Source organism: Oncorhynchus mykiss, chromosome 18 (assembly GCF_057628025.1).
Source record: "Oncorhynchus mykiss isolate SJ-2025 chromosome 18, ASM5762802v1, whole genome shotgun sequence".
In the NCBI taxonomy this organism is placed as follows: Eukaryota; Metazoa; Chordata; class Actinopteri; order Salmoniformes; family Salmonidae; genus Oncorhynchus; species Oncorhynchus mykiss.
Window position 1 is genome coordinate 5,447,004 of NC_143039.1, and position 23,813 is coordinate 5,470,816.

General features: G+C 46.4%; 1 protein-coding gene across 1 annotated transcript in view; it reads right to left on the bottom strand.

The window, feature by feature from the left end:
• The window catches only part of LOC118947128 (glypican-5), a 286,720-nt gene extending 263,627 nt beyond the window's left edge, over nt 1-23,093 (bottom strand). The window contains exons 1-2 of the mRNA XM_090206690.1: nt 21,513-23,093; nt 7,124-7,285 (exon numbers count right to left, since the gene is read on the bottom strand). Of these exons, the coding sequence (XP_090062816.1) occupies nt 7,124-7,285; nt 21,513-21,663 (313 nt within the window). The 5' untranslated portion in view covers nt 21,664-23,093. The remainder of the gene's footprint in view (nt 1-7,123; nt 7,286-21,512) is intronic.
• Between the last annotated feature and the right edge of the window lie 720 nt (nt 23,094-23,813).

Below are 23,813 nucleotides of genomic sequence, written 5' to 3' on the forward strand. Positions count from 1 at the left end.
TTCAGGGAGACATGGTTTCTACATTCAACTCTGTCTCAGAGCTTTATTCAGGGAGACGTGGTTTCTACATTCAACTCTGTTCAACTCTGACTCATAGCTTTATTCAGGGAGACATGGTTTCTACATTCAACACTGTTCAACTCTAACTCATAGCTTTATTCAGGGAGACATGGTTTCTACATTCAACACAGTTCAACTCTGTCTCAGAGCTTTATTCAGGGAGACGTGGTTTCTACATTCAACACTGTCTCAGTGCTTTATTCAGGGAGACGTGGTTTCTACATTCAACACTGTCTCAGAGCTTTATTCAGGGAGACGTGGCTTCTACATTCAACTCTGAATCAGAGCTTTATTCAGGGAGACGTGGCTTCTACATTCAACTCTGACTCATAGCTTTATTCAGGGAGACATGGTTTCTACATTCAACACTGTTCAACTCTGACTCAGAGCTTTATTCAGGGAGACGTGGCTTCTACATTCAACTCTGTCTCAGAGCTTTATTCAGGGAGACGTGGTTTCTACATTCAACACTGTTCAACTCTGTCTCAGAGCTTTATGCAGGGAGATGTGGTTTCTACATTCAACTCTGAATCAGAGCTTTATTCAGGGAGACATGGTTTCTACATTCAACTCTGAATCAGAGCTTTATTCAGGGAGATGTGGTTTCTACATTCAACACTGTTCAACTCTGTCTCAGAGCTTTATTCAGGGAGACGTGGTTTCTACATTCAACACTGTCTCAGAGCTTTATTCAGGGAGACATGGTTTCTACATTCAACACTGTTCAACTCTGTCTCAGAGCTTTATTCAGGGAGACGTGGTTTCTACATTCAACACTGTCTCAGAGCTTTATTCAGGGAGATGTGGTTTCTACATTCAACACTGTATCAGAGCTTTATTCAGGGAGACGTGGTTTCTAAATGCAACACTGTCTCAGAGCTTTATTCAGGGAGACATGGTTTCTACATTCAACACTGTCTCAGAGCTTTAGTCAGGGAGACGTGGCTTCTACATTCAACACTGTCTCAGAGCTTTATTCAGGGAGACATGGTTTCTACATTCAACACTGTTCAACTCTGGCTCAGAGCTTTATTCAGGGAGACGTGGTTTCTACATTCAACTCTGTTCAACACTGTCTCAGAGCTTTATTCAGGGAGACATGGTTTCTACATTCAACTCTGTCTGAGAGCTTTATTCAGGGAGACATGGTTTCTACATTCAACACTGTTCAACTCTGGCTCAGAGCTTTATTCAGGGAGACGTGGTTTCTACATTCAACTCTGTTCAACACTGTCTCAGAGCTTTATTCAGGGAGACGTGGTTTCTAAATGCAACACTGTCTCAGAGCTTTATTCAGGGAGACGTGGTTTCTACATTCAACTCTGTCTCAGAGCTTTATTCAGGGAGACGTGGCTTCTACATTCAACACTGTCTCAGAGCTTTATTCAGGGACACATGGTTTCTACATTCAACACTGTTCAACTCTGGCTCAGAGCTTTATTCAGGGAGACGTGGTTTCTACATTCAACTCTGTTCAACACTGTCTCAGAGCTTTATTCAGGGAGACGTGGTTTCTACATTCAACTCTGTTCAACTCTGGCTCAGATCCCATTTCGGATGTAGACCTTGTATGTAAATAGTAAGCGGGGGAGAAAATGTAGACTATGTTAAAGGAGTAGTCTATATGAAGACTGAACGACTGGTTCAGTCTACACGAAGGCTGTGAACGACTGGTTCAGTCTACACGAAGGCTGTGAACGACTGGTTCAGTCTACACGAAGGCTGTGAACGACTGGTTCAGTCTAAAGGAAGCCTGTGAACGACTGGTTCAGTCTACACGAAGCCTGTGAACGACTGGTTCAGTCTACACGAAGGCTGTGAACGACTGGTTCAGTCTACACGAAGGCTGTGAACGACTGGTTCAGTCTACACGAAGGCTGTGAACGACTGGTTCAGTCTACACGAAGGCTGTGAACGACTGGTTCAGTCTACACGAAGGCTGTGAACGACTGGTTCAGTCTACACGAAGGCTGTGAACGACTGGTTCAGTCTACACGAAGGCTGTGAACGACTGGTTCAGTCTACACGAAGGCTGTGAACGACTGGTTCAGTCTACACGAAGGCTGTGAACGACTGGTTCAGTCTACACGAAGGCTGTGAACGACTGGTTCAGTCTACACGAAGGCTGTGAACGACTGGTTCAGTCTACACGAAGGCTGTGAACGACTGGTTCAGTCTACACGAAGGCTGTGAACGACTGGTTCAGCCTATAATAAGGGGAATTAATCATTTATCCCCCCCCGAGCTACGGAGAGTCCTTTAGGAGGTTCTCATTCTAATCCCCATGAGGAGAGGGTCAGGGATGGTGCTACAGAGAGTCCTTTAGGAGGTTCTCATTCTAATCCCCATGAGGAGAGGGTCAGGGATGGTGCTACAGAGAGTCCTTTAGGAGGTTCTCATTCTAATCCCCATGAGGAGAGGGTCAGGGATGGTGCTACAGAGTCCTTTAGGAGGTTCTCATTCTAATCCCCATGAGGAGAGGGTCAGGGATGGTGCTACAGAGAGTCCTTTAGGAGGTTCTCATTCTAATCCCCATGAGGAGAGGGTCAGGGATGGTGCTACAGAGTCCTTTAGGAGGTTCTCATTCTAATCCCCATGAGGAGAGGGTCAGGGATGGTGCTACAGAGAGTCCTTTAGGAGGTTCTCATTCTAATCCCCATGAGGAGAGGGTCAGGGATGGTGCTACAGAGTCCTTTAGGAGGTTCTCATTCTAATCCCCATGAGGAGAGGGTCAGGGATGGTGCTACAGAGAGTCCTTTAGGAGGTTCTCATTCTAATCCCCATGAGGAGAGGGTCAGGGATGGTGCTACAGAGAGTCCTTTAGGAGGTTCTCATTCTAATCCCCATGAGGAGAGGGTCAGGGATGGTGAATTAATCCTTTATCCCCCCCCGAGCTACGGAGAGCCCTTAAATTAAGGAGTGTCTCATTCTAATCCCCATGAGGAGGGACTCGGGGACGAGGGCCGTACCATTACAACTCTCGACACCGATACAGGGAGGGACGGGCCTGAGGAAGGGACGGGCCTGAGGAAGGGACGGGCCTGAGGAAGGGACGGGCCTGAGGAAGGGACGGGCCTGAGGAAGGGACGGGCCTGAGGAAGGGACGGGCCTGAGGAAGAGGAGATTTACAAGTCAACTCTCAACACCGATACAGGAAGGGACGGGCCTGAGGAAGGGACGGGCCTGAGGAAGGGACGGGCCTGAGGAAGAGGTATATTGTTACTCCTGCTACCCTGGTAACCATCACCGCCCTGCACTCTAATTTAACACCATTCATTATGACCACAGACAGACAGTCACAGGAAGAACAGTCAAGTTAAAAGGGCAGAGGAGGAAACTAATGGTCTCATTTGTTATGTACGAGAGAGAGAGACAGAGTGTGAGAGAGACAGAGTACGAGAGAGAGAGAGAGAGAGTGCGAGAGAGACAGGGGAGAAAGAAATTGAGACTCCCACATCCTCCATTCTGTTCGGCGAGACTAGAGAGAGAGACAGAGAGAAACAGACTCCCACATCCTCCATTCTGTTCGGCGAGACTAGAGAGAGAGACAGAGAGAAACAGACTCCCACATCCTCCATTCTGTTCGGCGAGACTAGAGGCATCAACAAATAAAACTGACTGGAAAACGTTACTCAGAGCGTTATTTACATATAAAGGCTTTAACAAAACCCCAAATGTCAAAGGCCTTGATTGTCAATGTATGGATAAAAAAAACTGATTTATAAAAGGCCCTTCTCTCTGTCTCACACACACCACACACACACCTGGTCTTCATGAAACATCCTCTCCTACTACAGAATCAGTCTCCCCTGAGAGGCTGGTTGTGTTTCATCTCCAGGTCGTAAAGTCCCTCCACGTCTCCGGGACAATACCCAGGCTGCCCTGGGACAATGCCAGGCCGGTGCCTGCTGACTGGGGCACTAGAGGAGCTCTATTCTTCTCTCCCAGGTTTGTCCTGGGTCCATGGCAACCGACCTGTGCTATCCCAGGTTTGTCCTGGGTCCATGGCAACCAACCTGTGCTGTCCCAGGGTCCCGCTGGGCTGGCGACGGAACACTGACAAGGGGCTGCTATTAAATCAGGGGGTGGAGGTGGGGTGGACGATGAGACATGAAGTATACAGGGAACAGAGACAGGAGAACAGACTGGACCAATTACCTTAAAGGAGGTGACTATGTCTCTCTGTCTGTCTGCCCACCCTTTCTATGGTAGAACAGACTGGACCAATTGATTTAAAGGAGGTGACTATGTCTCTGTCTGTCTCCCTGCCCACCCTTTCTATGGTAGAACAGACTGGACCAACTATCTTAAAGGAGGTGACTATATCTCTGCCTCTCTCTCTGCCTCCCTGCCCACCCTGTCTATGGTAGAACACACAGCAGCCAACATCTGACCCCGTGTCTCAGACAGTAACTGACCCGGTGTCTTCGTGTCTCAGACAGTAACTGACCCGGTGTCTCCGTGTCTCAGACTGTAACTGACCCGGTGTCTCCGTGTCTCAGACAGTAACTGACCTGGTGTCTCAGACTGTAACTGCATGTCATATTGCACCCAGCTGACAGACCACAGCAGTCAACAACTGAACAAGAGCTTACAGGCCGCTCCAGGACCCAGAGCCCGCCCCAAAGGCCGCCCCAGGGCCAAGAGCCCGCCCCAAAGGCCGCCCCAGGGCCCAGAGCCCGCCCCAAAGGCCACCCCGGGGCCCACCCCAAAGGCCACCCCGGGGACCGCCCCAAAGGCCACCCCGGGGACCGCCCCAAAGGCCACCCCGGGGACCGCCCCAAAGGCCACCCCGGGAACCGCCCCAAAGGCCACCCCGGGGCCTAGAGCCCGAATAAACTCTTAAAGACCTAGTAATATTTTACACCAATAGCAGTCAATATCAATCGTCACCTTATTTCAGTCTCATCTGAAAGTGGTCAATTCTTGGTTATCTTCACGAACCCTGCCTAACAAGTTGAATCAGTAATGCAAAATTGGGTTTAATTATTTATTTACTAAATACCTAACGAATTACATATACACAGAATCAATCATACCTTGATTACAAATGACGTCATAAAGGAAAACGTCCCTAGTGGACGGAACAGATATGACAGCTGGTTACACAAAGAAAAGGGAGATTGGGTTTGAGTGAAAGAGCGGGAAGACTGAGGAACAAAGGGAGATGCGATGTCTCTATCGTAAGTACAGTATCTTATGCATTCTAAATAACCGCCCATTTGGAAAAGGAAAATGCAATGAATATTTACTCTGAGCTGCGCTTCAATAGGTTGGTGGTAGATGGAAGGCCGCGTTGCCCAACAGAGTCCTTTGAAGAGTGTCTCTGGTGGTGAACGGGAAACGTTGTAGTGTCATCGTTAGGTGGTAGACGGGATACTCTGTCTGCCCTTTCCTAGCCCAGGTTTTTAGCTGCTGTTGCTATCTCAACGGCTAGGATGTCTCACTTCTTTAGTGAATAAGAGTTCAAAGTTCATACCATTCACAAGCAAAGCTCACGCTCAGGTTGGCTTAGTTCTGTAGTTGACATGTTAGTCCTTTTTAACGTATGGACCGTCGTCCTCACGTCCTCGGAACAGGAGGTTACATTGTCGTCATGGCTTTATATAGGAAGGGAGAGGAGGGCGTGTTTCATTGGTTATAACCAATATCTCTTCACGTGGGCGGGCCACTGAGTCGGGCCTAATTCACTCATGAAAACCCAATTCTCACATTTTAGAAGCTAAAATCACATTTAATTCCATCACAATTTCATATTCAAACATTTAAATTGCACAACAATTCCATGTGAATCTGATAACTATAATGTGTAGACTTTCCACTGTAGAGTTTATGTCATCCTATCATTGATGAGAATGTCTGAGATGACAACCGAACTGACATCATATTCATTAAGTACCACCGCATATGTTCAATTGGTCGGATTACCAGAATATAGTTAATTTCCCCCCACCTTCTGATGTTCCCAGAATCTCTATGTTAACCAAGGGATTTTCAAATGTCACATCAGTAGGGTAGAGAGAGGAAAAACGGGGGGGAAGAGGTATTTATGACTGTCATAAAACTACCTCCAGGCCAGCGGCAGGACAGTAGTCACCCTTTGCCTTGACAGCTCTGCACACTCTTGGCATAATACATGGAGAAAAACCCTTGGATGAATAGGTGTGACTGGTATTGTATATATATCCCTAGATACTCAGTCACTGAACCACAGAGGGACTGAACCAGTCACTGAACCACTGAACCAGACTAGTCACTGAACCACTGAACCAGACTAGTCACTGAACCAGACTAGTCACTGAACCACAGAGGGACTGAACCACAGTCACTGAACCACAGAGTCACTGAACCACAGAGGGACTGAACCAGTCACTGAACCACAGAGGGACTGAACCACAGAGGGACTGAACCACAGTCACTGAACCACAGAGGGACTGAACCACAGAGGGACTGAACCAGTCACTGAACCACAGAGTCACTGAACCACAGAGGGACTGAACCAGTCACTGAACCAGTGAACCAGACTAGTCACTGAACCAGACTAGTCACTGAACCACAGAGGGACTGAACCAGTCACTGAACCACTGAACCAGACTAGTCACTGAACCAGACTAGTCACTGAACCAGACTAGTCACTGAACCACAGAGGGACTGAACCAGTCACTGAACCACTGAACCAGACTAGTCACTGAACCAGACTAGTCACTGAACCAGACTAGTCACTGAACCACAGAGGGACTGAACCAGTCACTGAACCAGTGAACCAGACTAGTCACTGAACCAGACTAGTCACTGAACCACAGAGGGACTGAACCAGTCACTGAACCAGTGAACCAGACTAGTCACTGAACCAGACTAGTCACTGAACCAGACTAGTCACTGAACCAGACTAGTCACTGAACCAGACTAGTCACTGAACCACTGAACCTAATCTCTAGATCAGAGGGGAGGACAGACCAGGCTCTGTTTGCTGTGGGCCCCGGCAGACAAAGTCCCTCACTCAACACATGGAGCGCCTGCTTTGCTGCACTCCTCCCACCCCAGTCTCCCTCCCTCCACTCACCTTGGAAGGCTGCTACGTTCCTGGAGATGAGGAACTTGAGGCTGGCGGAGGAGGTCTGGAGGAGGTTCTGAACATCCCGCCGGGCCGCCACCTGATACCTCTCCTCCATCTTCTTAGAACAGCATGTCAGGTTCCTGGACTGGCACACCTGGAGGTCCGAACCTGGAGTGGAATAAATGACTGTTACTCCGTTGTTTTGCCTCATTACATGAACAGGTCTTCCAAGAGAGAGAGGGTTCTGGAACATTAGGTCTTCCATTGTGATCATAGAGAGAGGGTTCTGGAACATTAGGTCTTCCATTGTGGTCATAGAGAGAGAGAGAGAGAGAGAGGGTTCTGGAACATTAGGTCTTCCATTGTGATCATAGAGAGAGGGTTCTGGAACATTAGGTCTTCCATTGTGATCGTAGAGAGAGGGGGTTCTGGAACATTAGGTCTTCCATTGTGATCATAGAGAGAGAGAGGGTTCTGGAACATTGTTTACATCCATTCTGAATGGATGAGTATGGCTGAAGTGGCATTGCTCAGCCAGACAGTACTATGCTTTAATATGAGAGATGCTGTTTCATCCTCAGGTCTTTCTACTGCTGACATACATAGGAGAGGAGCTAGAGATGAATGTCATTCACTAATTATTTCCCCCTCCTTAACCCACTGGGCCGATTACTGCCAGACAGCCACCACGTGGCAGTAAAACCTGCCAGACAGCCGCCACGTGGCAGTAAAACCTGCCAGACAGCTGTCAACATGAAGCCACATCACTAGGGCCCTATGTCACATGACTTGGATTTGAACCTGTATTTAAACTGTTTTCAACAAACGGTCCACTTCATGTCACATGGTCCAGTAACATCCTCAGACAAGTGCTTTCATTTTTTGGTGTAATTCTCATTTTTGGAAAAGGCTTAGAATTTTAAAAAAGGTTAAAATCTTGGTCATGTGACATGATCGTCCAAGACACAGAGCCCTACAGACATCACATAAGAGATATGTCACATGAATACATTGATCTCCGTCAAGACAGACAGCATCACTTAGCGGTCAGTAGCACCACGGTCTTGAGGCTCGTCCTGGATGATACAGGACTACATCCTCACCACTGTCTGAGGCTCGTAGTGGGCTCTTCTATCGAGCCTCCTGGATGATACAGGACCACGTCCTCACCACTGTCTGAGGCTCGTAGTGGGCTCTTCTATCGAGCCTCCTGGATGATACAGGACTACATCCTCACCACTGTCTGAGGCTCGTAGTGGTCTCTTCTATCGAGCCTCCTGGATGATACAGGACCACGTCCTCACCACTGTCTTGAGGCTCGTAGTGGTCTCTTCTATCGAGCCTCCTGGATGATACAGGACCACGTCCACACAGATGGTCTACGTGTTGAAACAAGCTCAGGGGCAGAAGGCAGATTTGTGTGAAAGCAATCAGGAGTCTTGCCGTTATCACCTCGACAAGTGATGTCCACACATTTGCCACTACGTGTGGCAAAGCTACCGGCTCGCCTTGGAAACACACACACACACACACACCACACACACACACACACCACACACATACACACAGGGGACAATCAAAACAACTTTTTGTTTTTACTCTAAAAAAAGGGTTTTCAGACAGACGTGCTGAAACAGTGTCTTTGGCAGCTCTTCCCTCCATTCTATCAGACAACCTGTACTGTGTGTTGTTAGAGCGGGTTAGTCACTCAGAGGAGGAGATGGCACACGTTAACACATTCCTTCTCATCTAGATAAGACTACATGAAAAGATCCTCAGAGGCCTGATTTTATCTTTCCACTTAGAGACCACAGAAACTGGACTCGGTCCAACGCGCTGAGAGGCTCTGCTTGGATCTATAGTCTATATACACGTGTAGTTTAAGGTGAGAGGCTCTGCTTGGATCTATAGTCTATATACACGTGTAGATAAGGTGAAAGGCTCTGCTTGGATCTATAGTCTATATACACGTGTAGTTTAAGGTGAGAGGCTCTGCTTGGATCTATAGTCTATATACACGTGTAGATAAGGTGAAAGGCTCTGGTTGAATCTATAGTCTATATACACGTGTAGTTTAAGGTGAAAGGCTCTGGTTGGATCTATAGTCTATATACACGTGTAGTTTAAGGTGAGAGGCTCTGGTTGGATCTATAGTCTATATACACACACGTGTAGTTTAAGGTGAGTTCCAGATGAGTCAGGCCATTTCCACGAGTCAATACGAGTCAATAGGGTCTCATTTTACAAATGGTTTTTAAACACAGCATCTCCTTTCATTGGTGATAAGACTGATTCTCCCCCGAGGTCTGTTCCATGGACTAAAAATCTCTTTTCACATCACCAATATTGTTTAGAGCAGGGGTCACCAACAGGTGAGCTACCCGTAGCTAGCAGCCCACCTATGAGCAGCTAGCCAAGCTATTCTGAAAGGTTACACCATACACCAGGGGTCACCAACAGGCTAGGGTTAGGGGTTAAGGTTAGGGGTTAAGGTTAGGGTTAAGGGTTAGGGTTAGCTACCAGCAGCCCACCTATGAGCAGCAGGCCAAGCAATTCTGAAAGGTTACACCATACACCAGGGGTCTCCAGCAGGCTAGGGTTAGGGGTTAAGGTTAGGGTTAAGGTTAGGGGGTTAGGGTTAGCTACCAGCCCACCTATGAGTAGCTCACAATACTATTCTGAAAGGTTACACCATACACCAGGGGTCTCCAGCAGGCTAGGGTTAGGGGTTAAGGTTAGGGTTAAGGTTAGGGTTAAGGGTTAGGGTTAGCTACCAGCTGGTTAAAAAGACAAACCTAACACAACATAATCCCACCCCTGGTCAGCCACTATTGGTTAAAAAGACAAACCTAACACAACATAATCCCACCCCTGGTCAGCCACTATTGGTTAAAAAGACAAACCTAACACAACATAATCCCACCCCTGGTCAGCCACTATTGGTTAAAAAGACAAACCTAACACAACATCATCCCACCCCTGGTCAGCCACTATTGGTTAAAAAGACAAACCTAACACAACATCATCCCACCCCTGGTCAGCCACTATTGGTTAAAAAGACAAACCTAACACAACATCATCCCACCCCTGGTCAGCCACTATTGGTTTAAAAAGACAAACCTAACACAACATCATCCCACCCCTGGTCAGCCACTATTGGTTAACAAGACAAACCTAACACAACATCATCCCACCCCTGGTCAGCCACTATTGGTTAAAAAGACAAACCAAAAAAACTTTCCCAAATCATCCCAATTATATGCAACGCAGGACACGCTAGATAAACTAGTAATATCATCAACCATGTGTAGTTAACTAGTGATTATGATTGATTGTTTATAAGGTAAGTTTAATGCTAGCTAGCAACTTACCTTGGCTTACTGCATTCGCGTAACAGGCAGGCTCCTCTGGAGTGCAATGTAATCAGGTGGTTAGAGCGTTGGACTTGTTAACCGAAAGGTTGCAAGATCGAATCCCAGAGCTGACAAGGTCGTTCTGCCCCTGAAGGAGGCAGTTAACCCACCGTTCCTAGGCCGTCATTGAAAATAAGAATGTGTTTTTAACTGACTTGCCTAATTAAATAAAGATTAAATAAAGGTGTAAAATAATAAATAAAAAAATTTAAATGTAAAAATATAAATAAATCCCCCAAAAATACCGATTTTCGAATGTTACAAAACTTTAAAATCGGCCTTAATTAAATCGGCCATGTCGCAAAGTAATTACAATTTAGCAGATTAACACTGGAATGATAGATGTCAAGATGAGGATGTGCAAGTAGAGATATTGGTGTGCAAAAGAGCAGAAATGTAAATAAAATAAAAACAGTATGGGGATGAGGTAGGTAGATTGGGTGGGCTATTTACCGATGGACTATATACAGCTGCAGCGATCGGTTAGCTGCTCAGATAACTGATGTTAAAAGTTAGTGAGGGAAATGTAAGTCTCCAGCGATTTTTGCAATTCGTTCCAGTCACAGGCAGCAGAGAACTGGAAGGAAAGGCGGACAATTGGCTAAACTAAAACTCTTTAACATCATCCTCAGCTCTGGCATCTTCGCCAATATCTGGAACCAAGGACTGATCACCTCAATCCACAAAAGCGGAGACAAATTTGACCCCGATAACTACCATGGGATATTAGTCAACAGCAACCTTGGGAAAATCCTCTGCATTATCATTAACAGCAGACTCATACATTTCCTCAGTGAAAACAATGAGGTGGGTAGATTGGATGGGCTCCTGTCGACAGTATGACCACATTACAGACACATATTACCCACAGACCCACAAAGACTATGAAAAGAAATCTAAACATCGATATATACTCCTATATCTGTTAGGTGAAATACCGCAGTGTGCCATCACAGCAGCTAGATGTGTGGCCTGTTGCCACAAGGGGCAATCAGTGGAGAACAAACACAGTAAATACAACCCATATATATCAGTTTAGTTTCCCTTTCATACTTCAACTACTTGCACATTTTTTTACAACACTCATTAGACAATAACATGTCTATTCTTTTAAAAATGTTTGTGAGTGCCATGATAACTAATGTTTACCCTTGTTAATTCCCATTTTGTTTGTCTACTCTGTTTGATGTGGCTGTGTAAACATGTGTTTCCCCATGCCAATAAAGCTCTTTGAATTGAAATGGAGAGAGGCAGAGGGGTGGAGGAGGAGAAGAGGAGGAGGAGAGAGAGGCAGAGAGGAGGAGGAGGAGGAGAGAGAGGCAGAGAGAGAGAGGCAGAGAGGTGGAGGGAGAGAGAGGCAGAGAAGAGAGAGGCAGAGGGGTGGAGGGAGAGAGAGGCAGAGGGGTGGAGGGAGAGAGAGGCAGAGGGGTGGAGGGAGAGGGAGGCAGAGGGGAGGAGGGAGAGAGAGGCAGAGGAGAGAGAGGCAGAGACCCATAGACAACACTAAAATAAGAGGAGGAGGAGAGAGGCAGAGACCCATAGACAACACTAAAATAAGAGGAGGAGGAGAGAGGCAGAGACCCATAGACAACACTAAAATAAGAGGAGGAGGAGAGAGGCAGAGACCCATAGACAACACTAAAATAAGAGGAGGAGGAGAGAGGCAGAGACCCATAGACAACACTAAAATAAGAGGGGGAAGAGAGAGGCAGAGAGCCATAGACAACACTAAAATAAGAGGAGGGGGAAGAGAGAGGCAGAGACACATAGACAACACTAAAATAAGAGGAGGAGAGAGGCAGAGACCCATAGACAACACTAAAATAAGAGGAGGAGGGGGAAGAGAGAGGCAGAGACCCATAGACAACACTAAAATAAGAGGAGGAGAGAGGCAGAGACCCATATACAACACTAAAATAAGAGGAGGAGGGGGAAGAGAGGCAGAGAGCCATAGACAACACTAAAATAAGAGGAGGAGGGGGAAGAGAGAGGCAGAGACCCATAGACAACACTAAAATAAGAGGAGGAGGAGAGAGGCAGAGACCCATAGACAACACTAAAATAAGAGGAGGGGGAGAGAGGCAGAGACCCATAGACAACACTAAAATAAGAGGAGGGGGAAGAGAGAGGCAGAGACCCATAGACAACACTAAAATAAGAGGAGGAGGGGGAAGAGAGAGGCAGAGACCCATAGACAACACTAAAATAAGAGGAGGAGGAGAGAGGCAGAGACCCATAGACAACACTAAAATAAGAGGAGGAGGGGGAAGAGAGAGGCAGAGACCCATAGACAACACTAAAATAAGAGGAGGAGGGGGAAGAGAGAGGCAGAGACCCATAGACAACACTAAAATAAGAGGAGGAGGAGAGAGAGGCAGAGACCCATAGACAACACTAAAATAAGAGGAGGAGGGGGAAGAGAGAGGCAGAGACCCATAGACAACACTAAAATAAGAGGAGGAGGGGGAAGAGAGAGGCAGAGACCCATAGACAACACTAAAATAAGAGGAGGAGGGGAAGAGAGAGGCAGAGACCCATAGACAACACTAAAATAAGAGGAGGAGACCCATAGACAACACTAAAATAAGAGGAGGAGGAGAGAGGCAGAGACCCATAGACAACACTAAAATAAGAGGAGGAGGGGGAAGAGAGAGGCAGAGACCCATAGACAACACTAAAATAAGAGGAGGAGGGGGAAGAGAGAGGCAGAGACCCATAGACAACACTAAAATAAGAGGAGGAGGAGAGAGAGGCAGAGACCCATAGACAACACTAAAATAAGAGGAGGAGGGGGAAGAGAGAGGCAGAGACCCATAGACAACACTAAAATAAGAGGAGGAGGGGGAAGAGAGAGGCAGAGACCCATAGACAACACTAAAATAAGAGGAGGAGGGGGAAGAGAGAGGCAGAGACCCATAGACAACACTAAAATAAGAGGAGGAGACCCATAGACAACACTAAAATAAGAGGAGGAGGAGAGAGGCAGAGACCCATAGACAACACTAAAATAAGAGGAGGAGGAGACCCATAGACAACACTAAAATAAGAGGAGGAGGAGAGAGGCAGAGACCCATAGACAACACTAAAATAAGAGGAGGGGGAAGAGAGGCAGAGACCCATAGACAACACTAAAATAAGAGGAGGGGGAAGAGAGGCAGAGACCCATAGACAACACTAAAATAAGAGGAGGGTGAGAGAGGCAGAGACCCATAGACAACACTAAAATAAGAGGAGGAGGGGGAAGAGAGAGGCAGAGACCCATAGAGAGAGGCAGAGACCCATAGACATAGAGAGAGGCAGAGACCCATAGACAACACTAAAATAAGAGGAGGGGAAAGAGAGGCAGAGACCCATAGACAACACTAAAATAAGAGGAGGGGGAGAGAGGCAGAGACCCATAGACAACACTAAAATAAGAGGAGGGGGAAGAGAGGCAGAGACCCATAGACAACACTAAAATAAGAGGAGGGGGAGAGAGGCAGAGACCCATAGACAACACTAAAATAAGAGGAGGGGGAGAGAGGCAGAGACCCATAGACAACACTAAAATAAGAGGAGGGGGAAGAGAGGCAGAGACCCATAGACAACACTAAAATAAGAGGAGGGGGAGAGAGGCAGAGAGCCATAGACAACACTAAAATAAGAGGAGGAGGGGGAAGAGAGAGGCAGAGAGCCATAGACAACACTAAAATAAGAGGAGGAGGGGGAAGAGAGAGGCAGAGAGCCATAGACAACACTAAAATAAGAGGAGGGGGAAGAGAGAGGCAGAGACCCATAGACAACACTAAAATAAGAGGAGGAGGAGAGAGGCAGAGAGCCATATACAACACTAAAATAAGCTTAGCATTTTTCCACAGACGTCGGATGGTCGAGACGTCGGATGGTCGAGACGTCAAACTCAGAGCTGGTGATCCAGTAGAACAGAACCACAGTAGAACAGAACCACGTTCACTCAGTGATCCAGTAGTACAGAACCAGACCTGATGATCCAGTTGAACAGAACCATAGTTGAACAGAACCACGTTCACTCAGTGAGCTGGCAATCCAGTAGTACAGAACCACAGTAGAACAGAACCAAGTTCACTCAGTGATCCAGTAGTACAGAACCAGACCTGATGATCCAGTTGAACAGAACCACAGTTGAACAGAACCACGTTCACTCAGTGAGCTGGCAATCCAGTAGTACAGAACCACGTTCACTCAGTGAGCTGGCAATCCAGTAGTACAGAACCACGTTCACTCAGTGAGCTGGCAATCCAGTAGTACAGAACCAGAGCTGGTGATCCAGTAGACCAGAACCACGTTCACTCAGTGAGCTGGTGATCCAGTAAAACAGAACCAGAGCTGGTGATCCAGTAAAACAGAACCAGAGCTGGTGATCCAGTAAAACAGAACAAGAGCTGGTGATCCAGTAGAATAGAACCAGAGCTGGTGATCCAGTAGAACAGAACCACAGTAGAACAGAACCGCATTCACTCAGTGAGCTGGTGATCCAGTAGAACAGATCCAGAGCTGGTGATCCAGTAGAACAGATCCAGAGCTGGTGATCCAGTAGAACAGAACCAGAGCTGGTGATCCAGTAGAACAGATCCAGAGCTGGTGATCCAGTAGAACAGATCCAGAGCTGGTGATCCAGTAGAACAGAACTGCGTTCAGAAACACCTATAAAACAACAGTTCAACCAGCATGTGTGGTATAATGATGGCGTCCTGGATAGTGATGCTAAGAAAACAAACCATGCTACTATATCTGGGAGATGAATCAAGAGAGATATTTTTACCTTCATAGTTCCAGAATTAGTCACAGAACACCGGAGGCAGTGTTTCCCCTAGTTAGATATTCAAGGTGGAGTGCGGAGGCCACCAAAACAACAGCCGTGGCCTCTGGCTATGGAAGCACAACCAAGATTGTCAGACACCAAAACAATCCATCTAAAATAATCAAATTCAGACACATACATCTTTAAAAACTAAGTGAGAACCCTCTGTATGTATTGAGTTGAACTAAGTGATGAATCTGTCCTGTTGACTTAACTTTAAAACTAAATAAGGTGTTTATCCCTGAAGGAGCAGCACACAGCTACAGAACAGTACTGTTGTTCTGTACACAGAACCTCTAGATGTCATGTGATCTTTAGAACCTCCAAAAACAACAACAACAACAGCCCTTTATCCTGGAACCCAACCAAAACATGGCTGTGTCTGACATGGCCCACTAGACACTAAACAACAACAACAACAACAAGCTCCCTTTATCCTGGAACACAACCAAAACATGGCTGTGTCTGACATGGCCCACTAGACACTAAACAACAACAACAACAACAAGCGCCCTTTATCCTGGAACACAACCAAAACATGGCTGTGTCTGACATGGCCCACTAGACACTAAACAACAACAACAACAACAAGCGCCCTTTATCCTGGAACACAACCAAAACATGGCTGTGTCTGACATGGCCCACTAGACACTAAACAACAACAACAGCCCTTTATCCTGGAACCCAACCAAATCATGGCTGTGTCTGACATGGCCCACCTAGACACTAAACAACAACAACAACAACAGCCCTTTATCCTGGAACACAACCAAATCATGGCTGTGTCTGACATGGCCCACCTAGACACTGGTCAAAGAGCGGTGCCCGGACAGAGGGAAAATAAGGATGCCATTTCAGACGCAGTATAACCACAAACCAGAGCTGGATAAAGTGCCTCAGTGTGCTCTGCTCCGGGAGTCCAGTGTTGGGCAGGCAGCTGTGTCAACACAGATTAATATTATCTTTTGGCTAATGGCTTCTGTAAATGTTCTCCAGTCAAGTGCATTGTCCAAAACATGAGGAATGATGTGTAGAAAACGGTATGGGATCTGATGGTCCCTCAGAGACCCAGAATACTGGAGACCCAGTAGATAGAATACTGGAGGCCCTGTAGATAGAATACTGGAGGCCCTGTAGATAGAATACTGGAGGCCCTGTAGATAGAATACTGGAGGCCCTGTAGATAGAATACTGGAGGCCCTGTAGATAGAATACTGGAGGCCCTGTAGATAGAATACTGGAGGCCCTGTAGATAGAATACTGGAGGCCCTGTAGATAGAATACTGGAGGCCCTGTAGATAGAATACTGGAGGCCCTGTAGATAGAATACTGGAGGCCCTGTAGATAGAATACTGGAGGCCCTGTAGATAGAATACTGGAGGCCCTGTAGATAGAATACTGGAGGCCCTGTAGATAGAATACTGGAGGCCCTGTAGATTGAACGCTGAAGCCCTGTAGATTGAACGCTGAAGCCCTGTAGATTGAACGCTGAAGCCCTGTAGATTGAACGCTGAAGCCCTGTAGATTGAACGCTGAAGCCCTGTAGATTGAACGCTGAAGCCCTGTAGATTGAACGCTGAAGCCCTGTAGATTGAACGCTGAAGCCCTGTAGATTGAACGCTGAAGCCCTGTAGATTGAACGCTGAAGCCCTGTAGATTGAACGCTGAAGCCCTGTAGATTGAACGCTGAAGCCCTGTAGATTGAACGCTGAAGCCCTGTAGATTGAACGCTGAAGCCCTGTAGATTGAACACTGTAGATTGAACACTGTAGATTGAACACTGTAGATAGAATACTGTAGATTGAACACTGTAGATAGAATACTGTAGATTGAACACTGTAGATTGAACACTGTAGATAGAACACTGTAGATAGAATACTGTAGATAGAATACTGTAGATAGAATACTGTAGATAGAATACTGTGGCCCTGTAGATGGAATGCTGTAGATAGAATGCTGAAGCCCTGTAGATAGAATACTGAGACCCTGTAGATGGAATGCTGTAGATAGAATGCTGAAGCCCTGTAGATAGAATGCTGAAGCCCTGTAGATAGAATGCTGAAGCCCTGTAGATAGAATGCTGAAGCCCTGTAGATAGAATGCTGAAGCCCTGTAGATAGAATGATGTAGATAGAATACTGAAGCCCTGTAGATAGAATACTGTAGATAGAATACTGAAGCCCATCTGTCAAGTACTGCAACACTATGACCCCATGACCCCAGCCCCGGATTCCCTTGGTAAACCTCATCCTGATAACCACCTGCTGGAACACTATGACCCCATGACCCCAGCCCCGGATTCCCTTGGTAAACCTCATCCTGATAACCACCTGCTGCAACACTATGACCCCATGACCCCATGACCCCAGCCTCAATCTGATAACCACCTGCTGCAACACTATGACCCCATGACCCCATGACCCCAGCCTCATCCTGATAACCACCTGCTGCAACACTATGACCCCATGACCCCAGCCTCATCCTGATAACCACCTACTGCAACACTATGAGCCCATGACCCCAGCCTCATCCTGATAACCACCTACTGCAACACTATGACCCCATGACCCCATGACCCCAGCCTCATCCTGATAACCACCTGCTGCAACACTATGACCCCATGACCCCAGCCTCATCCTGATAACCACCTACTGCAACACTATGAGCCCATGACCCCAGCCTCATCCTGATAACCACCTACTGCAACACTATGACCCCATGACCCCATGACCCCAGCCTCATCCTGATAACCACCTGCTGCAACACTATGACCCCATGACCCCAGCCTCATCCTGATAGTCACCTACTGCAACACTATGACCCCATGACCCCAGCCTCATCCTGATAACCACCTACTGCAACACTATGACCCCATGACCCCAGCCTCATCCTGATAACCACCTACTGCAACACTATGACCCCATGACCCCAGCCTCATCCTGATAACCACCTACTGCAACACTATGAGCCCATGACCCCAGCCTCATCCTGATAACCACCTACTGCAACACTATGACCCCATGACCCCAGCCTCATCCTGATAACCACCTGCTGCAACACTATGAGCCCATGACCCCAGCCTCATCCTGATAACCACCTACTGCAACACTATGACCCCATGACCCCAGCCTCATCCTGATAACCACCTGCTGCAACACTATGAGCCCATGACCCCATGACCCCAGCCTCATCCTGATAACCACCTACTGCAACACTATGACCCCATGACCCCAGCCTCATCCTGATAACCACCTGCTGCAACACTATGAGCCCATGACCCCATGACCCCAGCCTCATCCTGATAACCACCTACTGCAACACTATGACCCCATGACCCCAGCCTCATCCTGATAACCACCTGCTGCAACACTATGACCCCATGACCCCAGCCTCATCCTGATAACCACCTACTGCAACACTATGACCCCATGACCCCAGCCTCATCCTGATAACCACCTGCTGCAACACTATGACCCCATGACCCCAGCCCGTTTTGACAGTCTAAAAGCAGTATGATTCCCTTGGTAAACCTCATCCTGATAACCACCTGTACCTTTCACATTACTCTGACAAATCAGCCTAAACAGGCAAAAAGAATCGCAGATATAGCAGCCCAGGCCCACAGGATTTATTTAAGCACTAAGGCCCAAGGGGTCTGTGGTATATGGCCAATATACCACGGCTAAGGGCTGTTCTTATGTACAACGCAGTGCCTGGACGCAGCCCTTAGCCGTGGTATATTGGTCATTTACCACAGACCCCAGAGGTGCCTTATTACAATTATAAACTAGTTACCAACGTAATTAGAGACGTGTAACAAAAAATATTTTGTAATACCCGTGGTACTTCAGCCAATCGGCGTTCAGGTCTCGAACCACCCGGTTAATTACAACCGTTAGGAAACCAAGGGGATGGAGAACATGTAGTCATGGAAACCAATACAGTTAGTAAAATGTACTAAATAATCAGAATCCATACATCTACAGAATACAGGCTACGGCAGTGTGCCATACATCTACAGAATACAGGCTACGGCAGTTTGCCATACATCTACAGAATACAGGCTACGGCAGTTTGCCATACATCTACAGAATATAGGCTACGGCAGTGTGCCATACATCTACAGAATACAGGCTACGGCAGTTTGCCATACATCTACAGAATACAGGCTACGGCAGTGTGCCATACATCTACAGAATACAGGCTACGGCAGTTTGCCATACATCTACAGAATACAGGCTATGGCAGTGTGCCATACATCTACAGAATACAGGCTAAGGCAGTTTGCCATACATCTACAGAATACAGGCTACGGCAGTGTGCCATACATCTACAGAATACAGGCTACGGCAGTTTGCCATACATCTACAGAATACAGGCTACGGCAGTGTGCCATACATCTACAGAATACAGGCTACGGCAGTTTGCCATACATCTACAGAATACAGGCTACGGCAGTTTGCCATACATCTACAGAATACAGGCTACGGCAGTTTGCCATACATCTACAGAATACAGGCTACGGCAGTGTGCCATACATCTACAGAATACAGGCTACGGCAGTTTGACATACATCTACAGAATACAGGCTACGGCAGTTTGACATACATCTACAGAATACAGGCTACGGCAGTTTGCCATAGATCTACAGAATACAGCCTAAGGCAGTGTGCCATACATCTACAGAATACAGGCTACGGCAGTTTGCCATACATCTACAGAATATAGGCTACGGCAGTGTGCCATACATCTACAGAATGTAGGCTACGGCAGTGTGCCATACATCTACAGAATACAGGCTACGGCAGTTTGCCATACATCTACAGAATACAGGCTACGGCAGTGTGCCATACATCTACAGAATACAGGCTACGGCAGTTTGACATACATCTACAGAATACAGGCTACGGCAGGGTGCCATACATCTACAGAATACAGGCTACGGCAGTGTGCCATACATCTACAGAATACAGGCTACGGCAGTTTGCCATACATCTACAGAATACAGGCTACGGCAGTTTGCCATACATCTACAGAATACAGGCTACGGCAGTGTGCCATACATCTACAGAATACAGGCTACGGCAGTTTGCCATACATCTACAGAATACAGGCTACAGCAGTTTGCCATAGATCTACAGAATACAGGCTACGGCAGTGTGCCATACATCTACAGAATACAGGCTACGGCAGTTTGCCATACATCTACAGAATACAGGCTACGGCAGTTTGCCATACATCTACAGAATATAGGCTACGGCAGTGTGCCATACATCTACAGAATGTAGGCTACGGCAGTGTGCCATACATCTAGAGAATACAGGCTACGGCAGTTTGCCATACATCTACAGAATACAGGCTACGGCAGTGTGCCATACATCTACAGAATACAGGCTACGGCAGTTTGACATACATCTACAGAATACAGGCTACGGCAGGGTGCCATACATCTACAGAATACAGGCTACGGCAGTTTGCCATACATCTACAGAATATAGGCTACGGCAGTTTGCCATACATCTACAGAATACAGGCTACGGCAGTTTGCCATAGATCTACAGAATACAGGCTACGGCAGTTTGCCATACATCTACAGAATATAGGCTACGGCAGTGTGCCATACATCTACAGAATATAGGCTACGGCAGTTTGCCATACATCTACAGAATACAGGCTACGGCAGTTTGCCATACATCTACAGAATACAGGCTACGGCAGTGTGCCATACATCTACAGAATACAGGCTACGGCAGTGTGCCATACATCTACAGAATATAGGCTACGGCAGTTTGCCATACATCTACAGAATATAGGCTACGGCAGTGTGCCATACATCTACAGAATATAGGCTACGGCAGTTTGCCATACATCTACAGAATACAGGCTACGGCAGTTTGCCATACATCTACAGAATACAGGCTACGGCAGTGTGCCATACATCTACAGAATACAGGCTACGGCAGTGTGCCATACATCTACAGAATATAGGCTACGGCAGTTTGCCATACATCTACAGAATATAGGCTACGGCAGTTTGCCATGGTTCAACAACCCCAGTCATGTATGATTGCATTACTTTGGTAACCCTGATATAGAAATGGTGAAGAAACGTGCAGATATACTGATCCATTTATAATGTATACAACTACCGTAGCCTGCCTACCTTCTCTCGGTCTCTCCGGTAGGGATTTCACTGGTCCAATCTGCCGCAGCTGAAAAACTTTGCGCACTTCATCACAGCTCGTTAGACTTCCCGAAATCAGCCCGACACAAGCAGCAACAAACAAACAACACAGCATCTTTTGTAGCCCCATTTTCAAATCCAGGTTGATGTTACTCAAAAACCCCTATCTAATATTAAAGTTATGAACATTCCTGACAGACCGCCATTCCTTCGATCACAACATCCACATTTTCAAGGTTCAGGGATCTGCGACGGTACTTTTCAATGATGGAAAAAAATTGCCTTGAAATGTTCTAAAAAACAATCAAATCCTGAATGAAGTTACAACAGGAGTCGTTGAAAGAGTCGTGGGACTGTAGCAGAACTCAACCGCAGCATGTTGAGCAACTTGGCGTGACTGGAGCCGTCAAGGGAATGAGAGGAGTGGGCGGAACCACACCTGAGGAGACAGAACCACTGGAGAACTCTACAACCAACAGTGGGGTGCAGCGCCATCTCGTGGACAAACCTCGGAGCGGCGGCCTAAAACATCTCCAAAACAATTTGTTGTATAGTCTACTACAGCATGGCTGGCTATACGTTACAATGCAACAGACCGTTCGGTACAAAGTTATGGATGAGAACGTTTCTATCGAGATCCATCGGCCGACTAAACGCCTTTTTGGCCATTGGTATGAGCTTTATGGTGTCCAAATTACGCACAGGTGATTGTGTAAATTACCCACAGGTGATTCTGTAAATTACGCACAGGTGATTCTGTAAATTACCCACAGGTGATTCTGTAAATTACCCACAGGTGATTGTGTAAATTACCCACAGGTGATTCTGTAAATTACGCACAGGTGATTCTGTAAATTACCCACAGGTGATTCTGTAAATTACCCACAGGTGATTCTGTAAATTACGCACAGGTGATTCTGTAAATTACCCACAGGTGATTCTGTAAATTACGCACAGGTGATTCTGTAAATTACGCACAGGTGATTCTGTAAATTACCCACAGGTGATTCTGTAAATTACCCACAGGTGATTCTGTAAATTACCCACAGGTGATTCTGTAAATTACGCACAGGTGATTCTGTAAATTACGCACAGGTGATTCTGTAAATTACCCACAGGTGATTCTGTAAATTACCCACAGGTGATTGTGTAAATTACCCACAGGTGATTGTGTAAATTACCCACAGGTGATTGTGTAAATTACCCACAGGTGATTGTGTAAATTACCCACAGGTGATTGTGTAAATTGCCCACAGGTGATTGTGTAAATTACCCACAGGTGATTGTGTAAATTACCCACAGGTGATTGTGTAAATTACGCACAGGTGATTGTGTAAATTACCCACAGGTGATTGTGTAAATTACCCACAGGTGATTGTGTAAATTACGCACAGGTGATTGTGTAAATTACCCACAGGTGATTGTGTAAATTACCCACAGGTGATTGTGTAAATTACCCACAGGTGATTGTGTAAATTACGCACAGGTGATTGTGTAAATTATCCACAGGTGATTGTGTAAATTACCCACAGGTGATTGTGTAAATTACCCACAGGTGATTGTGTAAATTACCCACAGGTGATTGTGTAAATTACCCACAGGTGATTGTGTAAATTACGCACAGGTGATTGTGTAAATTACCCACAGGTGATTGTGTAAATTACGCACAGGTGATTGTGTAAATTACCCACAGGTGATTGTGTAAATTACGCACAGGTGATTGTGTAAATTACACACAGGTGATTGTGTAAATTACACACAGGTGATTCTGTAAATTACCCACAGGTGATTGTGTAAATTACGCACAGGTGATTGTGTAAATTACACACAGGTGATTGTGTAAATTACACACAGGTGATTCTGTAAATTACCCACAGGTGATTCTGTAAATTATGCACAGGTGATTCCCGCTAAGAGGCCGTGATGCTGAACTCGAAAGACATCTACTGGCCGAAGGGAACCTTAGTTTTTGATCAACACTTGTTATAAAAATACATACTTTACAAAACAGAATGTATAGAAATTACTATTTTACTTAACCAGGTATTTTTTTTATTTTACCTTTATTTAACCAGGCAAGTCAGTTAAGAACAAATTCTTATTTTCAATGACGGCCTACCGAGGAACAGTGGGTTAACTGGTCTAGGAACAGTGGGTTAACTGCCTGTTCAGGGTCAGAACGACAGATTTGTACCTTGTCAGCTCGGGGGTTTGAACTCGCAACCTTCCGGTTACTAGTCCAACGCTCTAACCACTAGGCTACCACCTGTGCTTAAGACC